This window comes from Seriola dumerili, unplaced genomic scaffold (genome assembly GCF_002260705.1).
Source record: "Seriola dumerili isolate Sdu_G_001 unplaced genomic scaffold, Sdu_1.0 BDQW01000147.1, whole genome shotgun sequence".
Lineage (NCBI taxonomy): Eukaryota > Metazoa > Chordata > Actinopteri > Carangiformes > Carangidae > Seriola > Seriola dumerili.
Window position 1 is genome coordinate 1,735,876 of NW_019174402.1, and position 15,710 is coordinate 1,751,585.

Consider the following 15,710-nt stretch of genomic DNA (forward strand, 5'->3'; position numbering starts at 1 on the left):
GTATCTACCTCGGTTGAGATCGTCTGTTATTTAAAGGTCTGTGTAGATACAGTAAAGTAGTCAAGTAAAAACAGCGAACAGAACATTGAGATTTTAAGGATTTATGATGATAATAAAAGGATATTTGAGATGTAAATAAGCAGAATTCAGTCATACAAAAAAAAAATCACATGACCATACATTTATTACAAATATCACAATCCAGGAAACAACAATTCTTCAATAAATCACATCTTTGGGAACTCTGGGGCAAAATTCCTTTATAGATGTTTTAAATACAGCTCACAACTTATTCTTTACAATCGTGAAGTTCATCTCCAACCGTGGAGACAACCATATAATTTCTCTCACCTAAATGTATAAGGTGCTCCAGGAAATACAAGGTAGCAAATCGGAAACAGACCAGTCATTTGTCGTAGTGAGAGATGCATGTTATCTTTAATAAATTATTCCAGTATAGTCTGAACGATTTTACAGATCTTGTTCATGCAATCTGGTGGAGTAAGAACTCTTTCATAAACTATTTGACCAAGAGAAATCAAAATTATTCAGTGTTTTAATTTGAAGATTTTTTTGTTGTTTTTTTTGTTGTTTTTTTTAAATTGTACAAATAGAATTTTTCTTGAATCTCAATCTCTCATAAATTCATTTTGTCACCTGTTTCCAAAAGACAAATATCATTCAGTCAACCCAGAGATGCTTCAAGTAAAGGATAGACAGAAAGACAGGTGGAAAACACAAGGTTGAAGACGTAGGGAGAGATGGAGAAATGGCAACTTGAGAGAACAGAGATGTGCTGTTATATAAAGCACAAAGGGAAACGTTTCTCAGTCTGAACCAGTCATCTGGGAGATACAACTTCAATCTGTTTTGACAGGGTCAATACTGTATGCAATAAATCTCACCAAGAATAATGTGATTTTTAGCAAATGAAACATAAACCCTCTTTTTTCTGTGCTGAAGCCCAAACAGTTTAGGTCATGTCACTGTGCTGTGGGTAGTTTCTTTGCTTATTTGGATTAAGTATTTCACTGCCAAATCAGACCCAAAATGACATCATCTTAACAGACACCCTAGGATATTTAGTAAACTGATACTGAGGAAAGACAATTCACGTAAACATTTTGCATATGTTTTTAAGGATTTACTGATCTGCTGATAAAACAATGTCAATCAACAAAAGCTGTTGTACTTCTCAGCCAATTTTCTACATCAGTGTTCACCATCATTTAAAATGCATAATTATATCACATCTTCTGGATTGAAAATAGGCATCTTAATACAGACGCATGTGTTTGTAATCACAAACAAAAATTAAGACTTAGTTATACAGCTGCAATCAAGCAATCCAAAACAGAGTCAAGAGGGTGGTGGTGAAAACTGAGTTGTGTACTTCCCCCTCACTGGCTCTGCAACCATAAGCACTAATATAACTTTATGTAAATTTGAATCCCTGTGTATTTATTTGTTGTAGTTGTGACATACATGACTGAGACTTGAGGAAAGATCAACATCTGAGCAAAGACAATACAGCACAAAAAGCAGCAGGGTCAGCCATGCTGAAGATCAGGTAAGTCCTAATAAAGATTCAAGTATGTCATTTTCTTACTAGTTGTAAAACAAGCATTGTCATTAACTTTCTCTCTTGTATGACATCTGATTTAATGTTTAGCATCTTTTGTAAATTGAATCACAGAACTGAACTCTAGGAGTAATCCTGTAACTTTTAAGTTCTCTGACACCGGGCGCAAACTCTGGCATCTTTTTCTAACTGGGAAACCCTACCACTGGGCGATCAATCAGTACAGACAGTGAAGCTGATCAATGGATAGGTTTTGGTACAACCTTGAGAAAAGAGAATGAAAATGCTACCTCGAGAACAACAAATTGTATATCTATACCCGAAAACATGACAGTGTGATACATCTCAAATTATTCTGTACCTTAAGTTTAATACTGTACTACAAGCTGTGTCCTTTTCAGCTACCCAGCCCTTTCAGATCTGCAGACATGTGCATGACAGTGATGGGATTAAATAGTAGAAGCCTCTGGGCCTCTGAAAGCGCAGTGGGATCCTTGTATCTGAAAGGATGTCTGATAACTCTATGCAGGGGCTTGCAGATAAGAAGCTGGTGCTGTCGGTAATCTGGTAACATTTTTTCTGCTCCTCACGTCTGCTCTTTTTGTCTGAAAAACACACTGTCTGTAGAAAGTTGATGATTCTTGGCCCAGCTTCTGCAGTGAGTTGTCAGAAGGATACAAAAGAGAAGATATAGGTAAATGAGGGAATGCTCCTTGGGATCAAGCTGTGGTTTGATTCCCCTCCTCTCATTTCCTCTCTTTCTTCCCTCCACCTCTCCATCGTCGCCTCTTCTGACCAGAACTTACAGTCCTGGCATCATCACAGCTTTGTGGCACCGCCCTCACAGCCCTGCTGGGTGAGAGGGGATTAGAGGAGGAGGAGGAGGCTGTAGGGCTTGTGTGTCTCTCCTTACTAGAGGAGGGGCAGGAAGTGTGTCAGGAGACATGTGCAATGAGTCTGACTCGGGTCTGGATGTCCTGGCGGCACAGGGGGCACGTCTCTAACTGTAAGGCACACTCCATACACATACCACTGTAAGAAGATGGATGAAAACACAACATAAAGGAAGATTTTATTATCCATTCATAGAAAATGCTGGACAGAGAAAACTAGCTTGATTGTAAATGGACAAAAGTGGCTATTTTATCCATGAATCTACACTCATGACAAAGTGAAAACATGTTTTTAGAATTTTTTGTAAATTTAGTAAAAATCAAAAACTGAAATGTCATATACTTAAGACCCATAATTCAGTACTTTGTAGAAGCAGCAATTACAGCTTCAAGTCTTCTTGGGTAAATTTCAACATGATTTGCACACCAGGAGTTGGGCAGTTTATCCCATTACTGTGAACCATCACCTCAGTCTCCGGTCACGTGCACTCTCACTCACGTCCCTGACATGCAGCATTTATTATGGGAACTTTCATACACAGGTGTGTGTGAGTGTGAGTATGTCCAATCAGTTAAATTTGCCAGAGGTGGACTCTGATCAAGGTCTAAACACTATTAAGCTATTAAAGCAACCAAACAGGATGCAGCTGACCACAATTTGGAGTGGCTCAGCAAAGGGTTTTTTGAAAAAAGAAAAAAAAAAAAAAGAAGAAAAAAAAGAAAAGAAAAGAGATTTCAGTTTTTGATTTTTAATAAATTTGCAAAGATTTCTACGAACATAAATCAGATGCACACATACCCATGTCCACAGGGCCGCAGCTCCGTGTCAGCCATGACGTCACAACACAGCGTGCAGCAGTTGTCTCGGATGCTAACCTGCTTTAGTAAGGCCAGACGCCGGTGTCTGGGAACAAACATACACACAAAAACAGATAAATATATTTCCACTTACAGACATGTATTTAATCTTGTTTCTTCAGTGTACAGAAATGAAAGCCCACGATAGCTACATTTCCTGCTGAATGGTATGTCACACTTTATTCAAATTCTTATATTCTTTTCTGTATATCATAATAGTCCAATGACCAATTTTTTAATAAGTAGATAAATATCAGTTGCGATATCTGAGTTAAGACCTTATTTTGAAGGCAGGAGCAATGTATATGCCTTTAGCAAGCATCAAAATACAAGATACATGTGAGTGATGTACAGCAGTAACTTTTCTGTCAGCGCCAGCTCACTGCAGACAATGTGTACATGTTTGATGCAGTACAAACAACACTGCAATCATTTTTTTCCTTTGTCAAGTTTATAGTGTTCAGATTGTGTTGACACAGCATAAGAGAGGGGTTGATTCTAATATGGAAATGTTCAAGGTCGCATTGTTGCACTCGATTGCCTAAGGGTTTGGGTGAAAATCTCCACAAAGATGGTGTTTATCACACGGCCACAGACGTGTCACATGGCTGACATTTTGCCATGTTAAACACAGGTAAGTATCATTAATAGGTGCATTTCATGTTGGTGGAGTATTGTGGATCCTGGGTCACTGCCACAGTTGACTAGAAACCCTACATTGAAGAGACATAACCAAGTGTCTCCTGTAAGAAAGGTCTGTGGTATAGTACAACATTAGACTATAAAGGTGATGCACAACTCCAATGCATGTTAGCCTGTTTATTTCATTACATTTAATTTTTCTAAATAAAGTCTTTTTCAAGTCATCATATTTACAAAAAGTCTAAAGAGCTGCTTTAATGTAGCCAACAAATTTAAGAGTGATGAAAATTCTCTATGTACACACAAGCAACCCAAAACGATGAGTCATGTTTGTATAAAGTCATACCTACGTGTTGAACACTGTATGCAAACAAATGATTCACTTCGAGGACCAGTTTCACTTTGTACCTGGGTAGGATGATCTTTTCACTGGGCATCAGTGAAGCAAAGTCATTGAAGGTGCTGAACTTGACAGAGGGTGGGTGACGGAAAGGCTTGGCCCCAAAGTTAAACTCACACTGCTGGTATGACATAAAGCTGGCAGCAGCGAAGAAACCCGACCTGTCAGAGACATAGGTGAAGGAAAAAAATGGGGTTTAGTTGAGAGAAGATGGACAGACAGAGGAAGGAAGAGAGAAAAGAAGCAAAGAAGGAAGGAAAGAGGGAAAAATCAAGAACAGAAGAAGAGGAGGGAAATGAATGATGGGGTCTTTCCACTGAAACAAGAGCCATAAAACAAAAACTGTAGAAAAAGTAACAGAAATTCACAAGTTGCGTGGACTTACGTGGCTGATGAGAAGACCTGTTTCTCTGGTGGCAGCTGATGTCCATTCAGATAGAAGATCATCTGCTTCTTACTGAGGTCCAACAGGAAGCCAATGGCATCTCCTAAACAGGACAAACACATGCAGAAGAATAAAGTATTGACATGCTAGTATTTCTATTATGCCTCCATGTGGGAGGTAAATCAGAGCCTGAATGCTGGCGGTGACAGCAGCATGTGGGCACCAAAATCACAAAGCACTTCAGAGACACCAAAGACAATATATCTATTTCTAAACGAATGAATCTGACATTTAAAGTGAGGTGTCCCTCTCTTGTACATTGAAATAGTAGTCCTGAGTAATAACAGTGTGTGTTTATGTGTGTTTAGTGCATACCCTCTTTCCAGCAGGGGTGAGAGTGAGGTTTACTGCGAGCGTTGTACCAGATGAGCTGCCTGCAGCCATCATAGGCACATGAATATTCATCATCTCCTATTCCATAACCCTCCTGTAACACACACATACACAAAATGCTTAAGTATATGGCTGCAGAGAACCGAAATGTGCAAAGGTTGAACGGTAAACACACTGAAGAGGATTACATGGTTGAGGAACTTGCTGTCCTTGGTGGCCCATCCGATTTGCATCACGCCTGATGTAATGACGGTCACCTCGTAGTACCAAACGCCTGAATCCACGCAGAAAGTACAACGCACGCTCTCAAAGGACGAGGCATCACATCGTGCCTGATGACGAGAGCAAAAGGAGGAAGAAAGCATTAATGAGTTATTCAGATTTTATATATACACTTGATAAAAACGTTTACATTAGGTTAATGAATATAAAATATTAAAACATCAATAAGTACTGAATGAGCGGATCTGCTACTGATCGCATGAACATCCCTGAATTCTAATAAATGTGGCTATTGTCATAAGACTACACACAGACTAACCTCTAGTCCAGTGGGGGAAATCTTGAGGTACTCGCTGACATCGTTGCTGTTGAGCATGGCGTTGATATTAGTGAGGTTGACCTTCTCGTAGGTGAACTGACGACCCTCCTTAAGAACTGGACAGGGGATGACAAAGCAAATTTCTTTCTTCACCGACTCACACACACATTTAACTAATTAAACAGACTGACGCCGACTCTTCAATCTGTGATCCCACACAAACATACAATGTTGAAAATATGGGGCAACTCACACAGGTTGTCAAGGCTCCACTGTGAACAGAATCCAACCTGCCTCTTCAGGTAGTCGGGATGCTCCGCCCATGACTCCAGGACACCAAGTCGATTGCTGATACAAGACTCGGACACTGTCAGTTTGTTCTCACCTGAGGGCAAGAAGTGAGTTTGATGAGGAATGACTAAATGAATAAACACAACAAAACAATTTTAAAACATTGTAAAGAAGAAGTTGCAACTGACTGAAACCCTTAGCTGGTGGCAGCTGAAGACTAACTTGTTAGGTCAGAAGTGCAGCCCATCCTGTCTCTGTCTCACAGCATAATATCATATATAAAACTAATGAAAGCACCACGAGGTAGTAGAAGAAAATTAAAGCAGAAACACTGGACAGGCCTGTTGTCATGGAAACGGTAAACAGCATCTCTGCTTAATGCTCTGATAAGGTCACTTTCGTTCTTATTTTTGTATCGTTTCCAAGGAAGTCACTTGTGTTCACCTGTCTCATCATTAATCTTGATTTTGAAATGGCTTTATGATACAGGGAGTGAACCTACTGGTCTGGGAGAACTTCTCCAAAGCGATGAGAGCAAACAGCATGACAGTAGGGTGGGCCTCAGAACTCTGGAGGAAAGAAACCGTCGTCAGTGTGTGGACTTTATTTCAAGTTGAATGTGCTGAAGAACGACAAAAGGTGCAACTGTGACAAGTGGTTGTGTGTGTATATGTTTGCTCACCAGGCTCTCTAGAAGGTACTCAAGGGTTCCAGGGCTCAATAGTCCGATACTGGCTGGTCCTGTCATGAGGACAAAGTATTTAAAGTATTTATTTTTTCCTGCCATTGAGATGAGCTGCTTATTGATACCAAGAATATTTAGTAACTGAGCTAAATTAGTTTAATCCGTATGTAGAGATACATAAAGGACTCTGGGTAAGTAGTAAAAATAGTAAAAAAAAAAAAAGTACCCCCAAACAAAAGGCCTTGTAATTTGACAAATGTTGTGTTCTTGTAATCAGTTGTTCGCAGTCAGTGGTTGAGTGTGTTGGACTGTCTGCACGATCACAGTGAGCAAGTAACACGCCAATGGAAGCAGTAAAGATCAAGAATATGTGTGTGTGTGTAAACATGAACTGTACCAGCCAGTTTCTCTGCCAGGCATCCTAGGACAGCTGTGGTGTTTCTGTGTTTAGCAGGGTTTAGAGCGTCCTGTTGTGCTACAGCCGAACTCAGACTCAACATATCAGAGAGTTTCTGGAGAGCATCCTGGAGAGAGCATATGGACCAGTTACTTCAACGACAGTTACATACACACACAGTTTCTATGAAACAATCCCAAGGTTGGGAAGGATGGAGAGATAAAATATGTCAAGATTTCAAAATCCAGACATTTGTGATGAATAAATCTACAACACAGGTCATAATACCAGGTAATAAAGTCAAGTGTGAGGCAAAATACAGTGGGGCGTATGTACAGATGCACCCATACACACATTCTTACTACTGCTGGCAGGAAAAGACAGAGGTAATTGTAAGCCAGAGATAGCACATCAAGAAAATTAAATTTAACAGGGACACAGTGTCACTGCTGCACCAGAAACCTGGATCAGCTGGTATCAACCTAACCAGATTTTATTTGTCTAAAGGGAAATAAACAAGTGGGGTTAAAAAAAGGGGGTGGAAAGCAGATGCCAGAATTTCTAGCTATGTCCCTGTACGTACGTACATAAATACACACACACACACACAGAGCTGCACAAAAAACATTAAATTGCCAAAACCAATGGAAATGAATGAACCTACAGCTTTTCACTCACACACTCACACACACACACACAAAAGACACAAACCTTGGTGGGCAGGGGACACTCATCCAATAGAAGGGTGATCACTGCAGGGCCAAGCGGATCGTCCAATGGGATCACTCGAATCAGGGACTGGACGACCTCCAGCCAACCATCATCTAAGAAAGGAAAGAAGAAAGTTTTGATTTGAGGTTCAACTGACTGAATTCATCTGACCATTCATAAAAATCCTGTTACATACAACTGTATGAAAGACCACTCAGTCCGTTTTTGCGGGCTTGGCTACAGCCACTTCCATATGATGGCTTTCTTTCTTGCAGCCAAGACTATTTTAAACAGATTTTCATCCTAAGCCATGAGTTCGTCTGGTATTTTTTGCGCAGGGAAACTGTGATAAAGGAGCAGTTAGTGTGACTCACCGGATATAGGCTTTGGGTATAAGCCTGCCATTGGGCGACTATCCCAGGCAGCATTCTGCTCCTTTCTGCTTCCCCTGTCTGTTACTGTTCTCAAAATCCCCTTCGCTATGGGAAACAACAACAACAACCTCCGAGCTAACAACCTACACACTGAAAATGTCAAGTTTTGATCAGGATTTGGATCATGCAATCACATAGTCAACACTCATAGCTGCAGTTTTTTGAGGTGTTTTCTTTGCTTGGATTTAGCATGTTCAAGTTCCCCTCAAACACTACTTTGCAGAGGCACAGTCGCCACATCCTGGGTGCAGCAGCACCTAAGATAATTGGGATTGGTTTTAAGAAATGCAAAAAAGCCAGATTGTTTTTTCCCCCAATAAGAGAATGAAATGGGTGCAGCCAGACCATTCTCCAACGCTGTTTGTCGAAAGGTGTTTAAAAGCCATTATTACAAGTTATTATATCTTTATTAACCCAATGCCTTAACTGCATATCATGCCTGCATGATATACCATCCATTTCAGTAGTCGTGCATGCTTTTGGAGGTCTTAAACAATACCCTTGAGTCTGTTTTCACTTATGCAAAAAACATATGACAACAGTAACTTATTTCCACAGATGGAGGATAATTTTCACATTGGTCAAAATAATAAAATATGTCAGGGACAGTGTTTGGGAAAACCCTACTGATACTTTATCTTCTTGCCACAGTTGTTATTGAAGACTGGATAACACTTCAACATTGTATCTATGTTATATTATATCTACATTGTGTCTTCAGACAGATGTTTCTCTTCTTTGGCAGTTTTCTTCATGATAAACCAGACAACTCAAAGGTAATTGAAATGTGTTGAAATTTCTTTGTGAGACAGTCTCCTGGACTATGAGTATTGGATGCAGTTCAAATGCAAAAACACCCATTTCCTGTCCATTAGATGACTCAGTAACAAACACTCTCTCCATAACCCTATCACTGATGAAAGCCAACTTGCTTATGAATAATGTAACGTGATAGCACATGTCAAACAGAAAGTGACTGGCTGGGCTGACTGACTTGCTGCTTGGCTGCCTTCAGGGTTCAGTATCTGCAAGCTAATACCCAACTTGGCTGTTGTCAAGCCACACAACACCACACCATGTGAGCATCAAACACCATATGTGCAAGACACAAGGCCCAAAACACAAGCTACCACATTAGCATAGCCAACCACTCTCTCTTACACACACAGCATGAAAGCATCATTTACCATATGCACAAGAAAGCACACACAACAAACCAAAAACACACACAAACATCCACAGAATAAACACAAACCCAAATAAGAAACAGACTTTACGGTTACTGTCCAACAAAAGAATACAGCAACTCTGTGATGTTTTGTTAGCTTGCTGCAAAAACTATCAAAAACAGAAGAGGAATATTTCAATCCTATTTAGACAAAGTTTACATGAAGCGGCCCGTACATGATGTTGGCAGTGTAAGTCGTGACCATGTCCCTTCCCCAGGTGATGTAATGTTACCCTGAGCAGGGCCAGTGGATGTTTTGGAGAAATGCTATGGCAGCAATATTACAGCAAGATTGTAACCAGCAGATAGGTGGTGTTGCAGCCTCCCTCCTTTGTTCAGTGAAGGTTTCTCTTGACATAAATGGCCTCTTTTACACCTCATCCAAATCTACCTGTCCTACTTGTGTAGGATTTGTACATTTTGGTCACTAAAATTGTGTTTCTTCTTAATAACAGAACACAGCTCTAAATATGTCAAACTGAGTTAGTTTCATTTCAACCTTAAGAAACACTGAACTTAACCTCATGTCCAAGGAGTTATACAAGTGACTAAAATCAATTAAAACACGGTTCAGTTGGTGGATACAACATTAGCCAACTTGTCAAATTACTGTTTTTGAGTAGAGCTAATGTTCATACCTTTTCCCTATTTTAAAAACAATGATTTTTAATTTTGTTTCATTTGATATATGGATGAAAAGCTGTCTGGCAAGTGCACACTCAGCGTGTGAATGAGTATTTCATTTTTTTTTTTTCCTTACCCGTCTCTGCCATCTCATGCAAAGTGATCATGGAGTAAGGGGGCTCTTGGTCACTGAAAAACAAAACAGACCACACAATATGATAACAGCCTGGTTTAGGAGTGTTTACCTGACTGTTAAACATCACAAACTCAAAACTGCATTTAGTGATATGTGCGCTCATTTATGTGCATGTTTTACAAAAATAGACATGGTGCTTTTCAGTAAGACCATTCAACCAGTAAATAAAGTGTTTATAACCCTGTGATCACTGCGTCTGACAACAAACGACTCAGCCTTTGGGTTTCTATCATTCCAGTAATGGCTATGGACAGTAATGTTATCCCACAGAGAAGAATGTAAGCATATAATTGTGATGGATTTACTTCACTGGGTGGCGTTGATGATGCTGCTGCTATGACTGTTGCTTTTCATGGCTCATCCCAAGCTGAAAACTGCTTTACAGTTGATCGACTTACTGCGTAAAAAGCTAAATGTTTTAGTACCATGACCAATACAACACTACAAACTACAGTTTCAAAAGTGACCAGTTAAATCAACATCTCGCTGACAGAAAGTCAATTAAAAACAAACATCAGAAGTTGCACAATGGTTTTTAATTTTTGTAGGGTTAGTTGTACTGCATTGGATTTTAACCTCTGATTTTTCTGTTTTCTGTCCACTGCTTTTTTTCCTCACCAGCCTGGAATAGAGACAGGGTTTCTTTAAGGGAGGCTGAGAAACCTTGGGCATACTATTAAGCTCCTGCTGTCACTAATAGGATCAGACTATTAACCAGACAAACATGACAGACTACAGTGCCAATAATTTACATCAACCTATTTTAACATTGATTCATTTTAATTTTACATGTCAATTAAATTTTCTGAAACGTACCGCACTCAACATCCTGCCCATATTTTGTTCTCAAAGCCAACCAAACCCATGCTGATGAAAACCTCCAAAGGGGTCCCACTGAACAGCTTTTCTCAGAAGACAATGATCGTTCAGTGAAAGAGGAAGATCAGCACTGAAGCAAGCAACACCTCACAACATGCTATATCATTGCAGCAAGTCATCACCAAACCAAGAGAGAAAACTGACTTGCACGAAGTTGTCACACCAATTTAATAACAGAGAAAAGTTCTGTTAAAAGAATGACTGTGTGTGTTTTTTTTTTGTTAGCTCAGGTGAAAAAAGTCAGTTAAATTATTTTGTCCCCTTGATTGATCATTCTTTTCCACAGCCTTTACATTTTTATGTTTTAGGCAGGTGTTTTGTGAAGTTACTGAATTATTACACAAATAACCTGCAATTATGTATTTTGGTATTATCTTTCAGTTATACGAGAAATCCTGGTTATGAACGTGGACATCTTTTTTAATGACTGCACTGGCATTATCAACCAAACAGATGCCCACCAAAAGCAAAAAGTATGGAGTGTGTCCCTAATAACAATGATTGCACTGTTCCCACACTCCACAATGCTATAGCTATTAAAAAAAAACAAAAAAAAAACAAAAAAACTATTGATATTTCAGCTTAAATACATTTGGCTCACATATTATATCATTGGTAGTTCCTCAATAACACGACAATCAATGCGAAAGTAGAACATCTTTGGGATTTTCCCTGTGGGATTTCTGCACAATATATTGTACTGTGCTACTATTTGTTCCAAAGAAAAACAACTGACTCATCTCCAGGCATGACTTTACTTTGTAACCATTACTCCTTGAACCACCTTTGTCAAACCTGTGAATGCGATATTTATGTGTCAGTGACCATAAACAACCTCATGTGATGCTCCTTCTGGGAGACCTCCATGTTTTTCTGATTCAAGTGAGCATGTGTTTGACTGAGTTTGAGTTTGGGCAGCTAATGTGGAGGTGTGTGTGTGTTTGTGATGTGTGATTGTGGCATTTGATCCCCACTGCTCTAGCTGACAGAATTACAACCCTCATGTTGAAATATAACTCGCTGTATGAAAACAAACAAAGGAATCAAGAAGGTTCAAATATTCTGAGACAACACACTTGCTGAATAGGCTGGTACATATTGATTACTTTACCAGGGCACTGCTTCTGGCCTATTGCTGCTACAAATTGCACAACTTTAAGCGTAGAAGTATCTACATGTAAATGACAATAATATATTTTTTTAAGTTTTCAAACTTTTAATGGACAGAATGTCCTCATGATCCTGTTTCAAGAATTTTTTTTAGTTACCTGAGACACTGTCAGAGCTCAACAGATACTGTTTTTGAAAGTTTAGAATATTAATTTAAAAAAAACTTCATAGACCACTCTGACTCTTCATTCCATCCTCAACCTTATATTATTAATAGCATAACTAGACTTACTTGTCTACAAGTGTCCTGATAACAGCCAGTGTGTCCAGCACCAGGCCATCCACATTCTGCTTCTTCCGTCGTGGCTCATGAGGCCCTCGCCCTCGGCGTGGCGGTCTGACTGGGTCCCTAGGCCGACTGCTACGAGCCTCTCCAGCGTCAGCACCTACACCTGTACCATGATCCACCCGCCTAGCTTGTCCTCGGGGCGCCCTCGCTGATCCATGGTGATGGTCCTCCAAGTCACTATCCTCCCGGCACACACAGCTGTTACCCATTGTTCCAGTGCTGGAGACCACACTGGCAAGGGTCTCCCAGAATGAAGGAAGGGAGTTTGAGGAAGGGAAGAGCAGAACCCTTGCAAGGCTCCTGCAGGCACAGAAAGTGATCCAGGTGGCTACTATCATATCATTGGGAGAGCTTGATTTTGGGGGACTCTTGCCCCAGTGGGCTGGGTGGGGTCAGCGTAAATGATCATACTGTTGCCAAGCACAGATGTGGGATTGGTTTGGGAGCAGTAATATATGGCTTGTTAAATGAATCAGGAGGGGTGAGTTGATGCAAGGAGACAGGCTCTAAGCATCATAGACAGCAAGATTCAGGTCCAGCTGCACAGCTGTGGAAGCAACACAAACAAAACACAAAAAGTAAAACTCTGCCCTTACATCCCATATAAAGTTTAACAGCTGATAATAATCTGCCAGCTAAGCTCAAAACTGGCGGAAGTGATACATGTGATAAAAGAATGAAAACTAGAAAGAAAATCAACATTAGCTGTTCATCTCTCAAGCCAAGTAGCTACTATACGTCTTGCTGTTTTAATCTAGAGTTGTGCTGTTTAAGTAGAAAGTTACAGTGTATTAACAATGATCTCATTATAATAAATGTTTTTGTAATATTGATAAACAAGAGCTTTTCGGTTAGCTGGCTAGGAATCTAGCCACCCACCAAACAAGCATTGTAACGTTAGTAGTTCAAAATGAAAACCAAGTCTCACAAACTCGCACGTATCATTTCATTGTACACTATAATGGTTTAATTTTAACCTTGACGCATACTTACGATGCTACAACTTGAAAAACAACAGCATTCAAACGCATGCGAGCCAGAACAAAGTAGCTGACAGAACAGGCAGCTAACTAGCTGCGTTGTGTAGTAGCTAACTAGCTTACGCTAGCTGTTAGCCGGTTAGCTGGACACTCCTCTGATTCCACTGTCGAACGACACACAAGTTAGCTAACATGACTAGCCATGAACTAAACGTGCGACCCAAACACAGGTGAAGTATAGGGGCACATTTATGTGACCCGCCTATATTCCGCAACACACCTTTGCTGAAGTCTAAAACATCACATTCATATGACGGTTAGCTGGGACCTCTTACACATTTTAAAGACGCGACACCGCTAGCTGCCTGCTAAGTTCCGTAGCGTTAGCAGCTAACGTTAAAAGGCTGGCCATCATTAACTGTGGATGCGGAGGCGACGCTGACGAAGGAGGGAAGAGGATATCTGTTGAGGACAACGTCAACATTCAGACCATATATTCAAGACCATATACTATAAAACAAAAACTTTATTTCTCTCTCTCTGTCTTCTCTCTCTCTCTCTTTCATTATCTATTATGTATTACGTTAGCTATAATATTTAGTTTTGATTTGTGTAGACTTATGTTTCTGTATCTTGTATATGTATTGTTTTATGACAGAAAAAACATTAAAGGAAATCAGTTCTACATCCCCAAAAGAAGATAGCTTCAGAATTAAGATCGTGAGAAGCAAAAAGAAAATCAACAACAACATTAGTCTATATGAGATGAATATGCAGCATGGAGCTGAAAGTAGTTACATTACACCAGGGGCGGGGCCAGACATTGTAAACATTCGAGGCTTAGCCCAAACTTCATTCGATATTCAGGGGACTTCCTCCCTCAGGGAATTTTCCAGAGTCTGCACTGCCCAAACCTTTCACTACAGTGACATAAAAAGAGGCAAAAAATTGTCTCATGTTACTATTTTGAATTTACATGAGATAGGTGGGGAATGAATTTGGCATAAACAGCATCACAAATCTTGAAACCGATTTTTGTTACACTATGCAGGAGTAGAGTTCACAGATTTAATGTTTAGATGACAAATCTACATTTAAATCCAGACAATAATAATATGTGCTACTTTAACTGAGCAGTCATGGATCCACAAGGCCAAGTAAACGTCTTCACTACTCTGAACTGAATATTAGGCCAACAGAAGAACATCCACTCTAATGATATTAAATTTCTTTTATTAACATTTATTGACACGAAAATAATAACATTAACTCAAGGTCTTTCAGATCCGGGAATCAGAATGATACAGCAGAGAGAAGCTGAAGGTGGGCTCAGTGACAGCAGGATCCAGGTCCATATTCCAGGCCGTAGTCCATTAAAGTGGTTTAACAACTTTAGGCTGGTTTGATTTGATAATATTATTTAATAAAATAACTGGGTAAATAAAAGCATCCACAATATGAAGTGAAACAAATGTGACAGACCACAACAAAATATATCTATATACTGTATATATCTGTTCTTTCCCTATAGTCAGGGAATAAACACTAAATTCACTAATATTATCAGTTTTTAAATGGCTGATGCTCAAAACATATAATTTCTCATAAAGTTGAAAGAATGAAAAGGCTTACATGCTCTGACCTGCATTCTTAATGCTGTAATAAAAGGGTTTTAGCTCATCATCAAATGGGATAGTTGTCCATACATTGAATAGGTATTCTTTTTCTGTTTACACCATTTTACATAGACTGATCTACAATAAGAGACCTCATGGTTCAAAACACACAACCAAACGTTTTTCACTAAGTCAACTAAACATTTAAATGGTGTGCTTTAAATTGGGACAGTCATACACTCTGCTTCGGTCTAGGGCTGTATTGAAGGAGTTGTCACAATACATCCCACTCTTGCCCAGGTCCTCAGAGAATCTTTGTGATTTAGGGTGGAAGGTACACGGTGAGCTTTCAAAGGTTGGAGAGCGAAGACCATAGTCGCTGGAAGTGGTCCTGTACAGAGGATTCTGGGGCTTTGCCCACGACGCTGGCAGTACACCTTTAACTGCTGGAGTCATCATGCAGGAGAAAACTGGGTTTCCAGGGCTAGCACAGGTTTTTGTGTTTTTTACCTGCTG

At 39.8% G+C, this 15,710-nt stretch overlaps 1 protein-coding gene across 2 annotated transcripts; it reads right to left on the reverse strand.

Annotated features, from left to right (window-relative positions):
• Window positions 1-113: 113 nt before the first annotated feature.
• On the reverse strand, window positions 114-13,980 carry rspry1 (ring finger and SPRY domain containing 1). Of its 2 annotated transcripts, none has more exons than XM_022750004.1 (15): window positions 13,859-13,980; window positions 12,542-13,145; window positions 10,201-10,253; window positions 7,779-7,891; window positions 7,068-7,194; window positions 6,668-6,726; window positions 6,488-6,554; window positions 5,948-6,079; window positions 5,695-5,810; window positions 5,342-5,485; window positions 5,136-5,247; window positions 4,761-4,863; window positions 4,384-4,536; window positions 3,275-3,379; window positions 114-2,614 (listed from the first exon to the last, which is right to left on the reverse strand). In XM_022750004.1, exons 2-15 carry the CDS (start codon window positions 12,934-12,936, stop codon window positions 2,518-2,520), a joined length of 1,776 nt encoding a protein of 591 aa, XP_022605725.1. In that variant the 5' UTR covers window positions 12,937-13,145; window positions 13,859-13,980; the 3' UTR covers window positions 114-2,517. The 2 variants fall into 2 exon arrangements, with proteins under 2 accessions (XP_022605725.1, XP_022605724.1); XM_022750003.1 differs by having other exon boundaries at window positions 13,592-13,980.
• Window positions 13,981-15,710: the final 1,730 nt, after the last annotated feature.

Bases quoted from the DNA above. Each gene is read 5' to 3' on its own strand.
- rspry1 (XM_022750004.1), bottom strand. From the start codon at position 12,936: ATGATAGTAGCCACCTGGATCACTTTCTGTGCCTGCAGGAGCCTTGCA. The intron at 5,248-5,341 runs GTAATCCTCTTC...TGTGTGTTACAG, and splicing joins ACAGCAAGTTCCTCAACCAT to GAGGGTTATGGAATAGGAGA. The intron at 4,864-5,135 runs GTATGCACTAAA...TGTCCTGTTTAG, and splicing joins TCACCCCTGCTGGAAAGAGG to GAGATGCCATTGGCTTCCTG.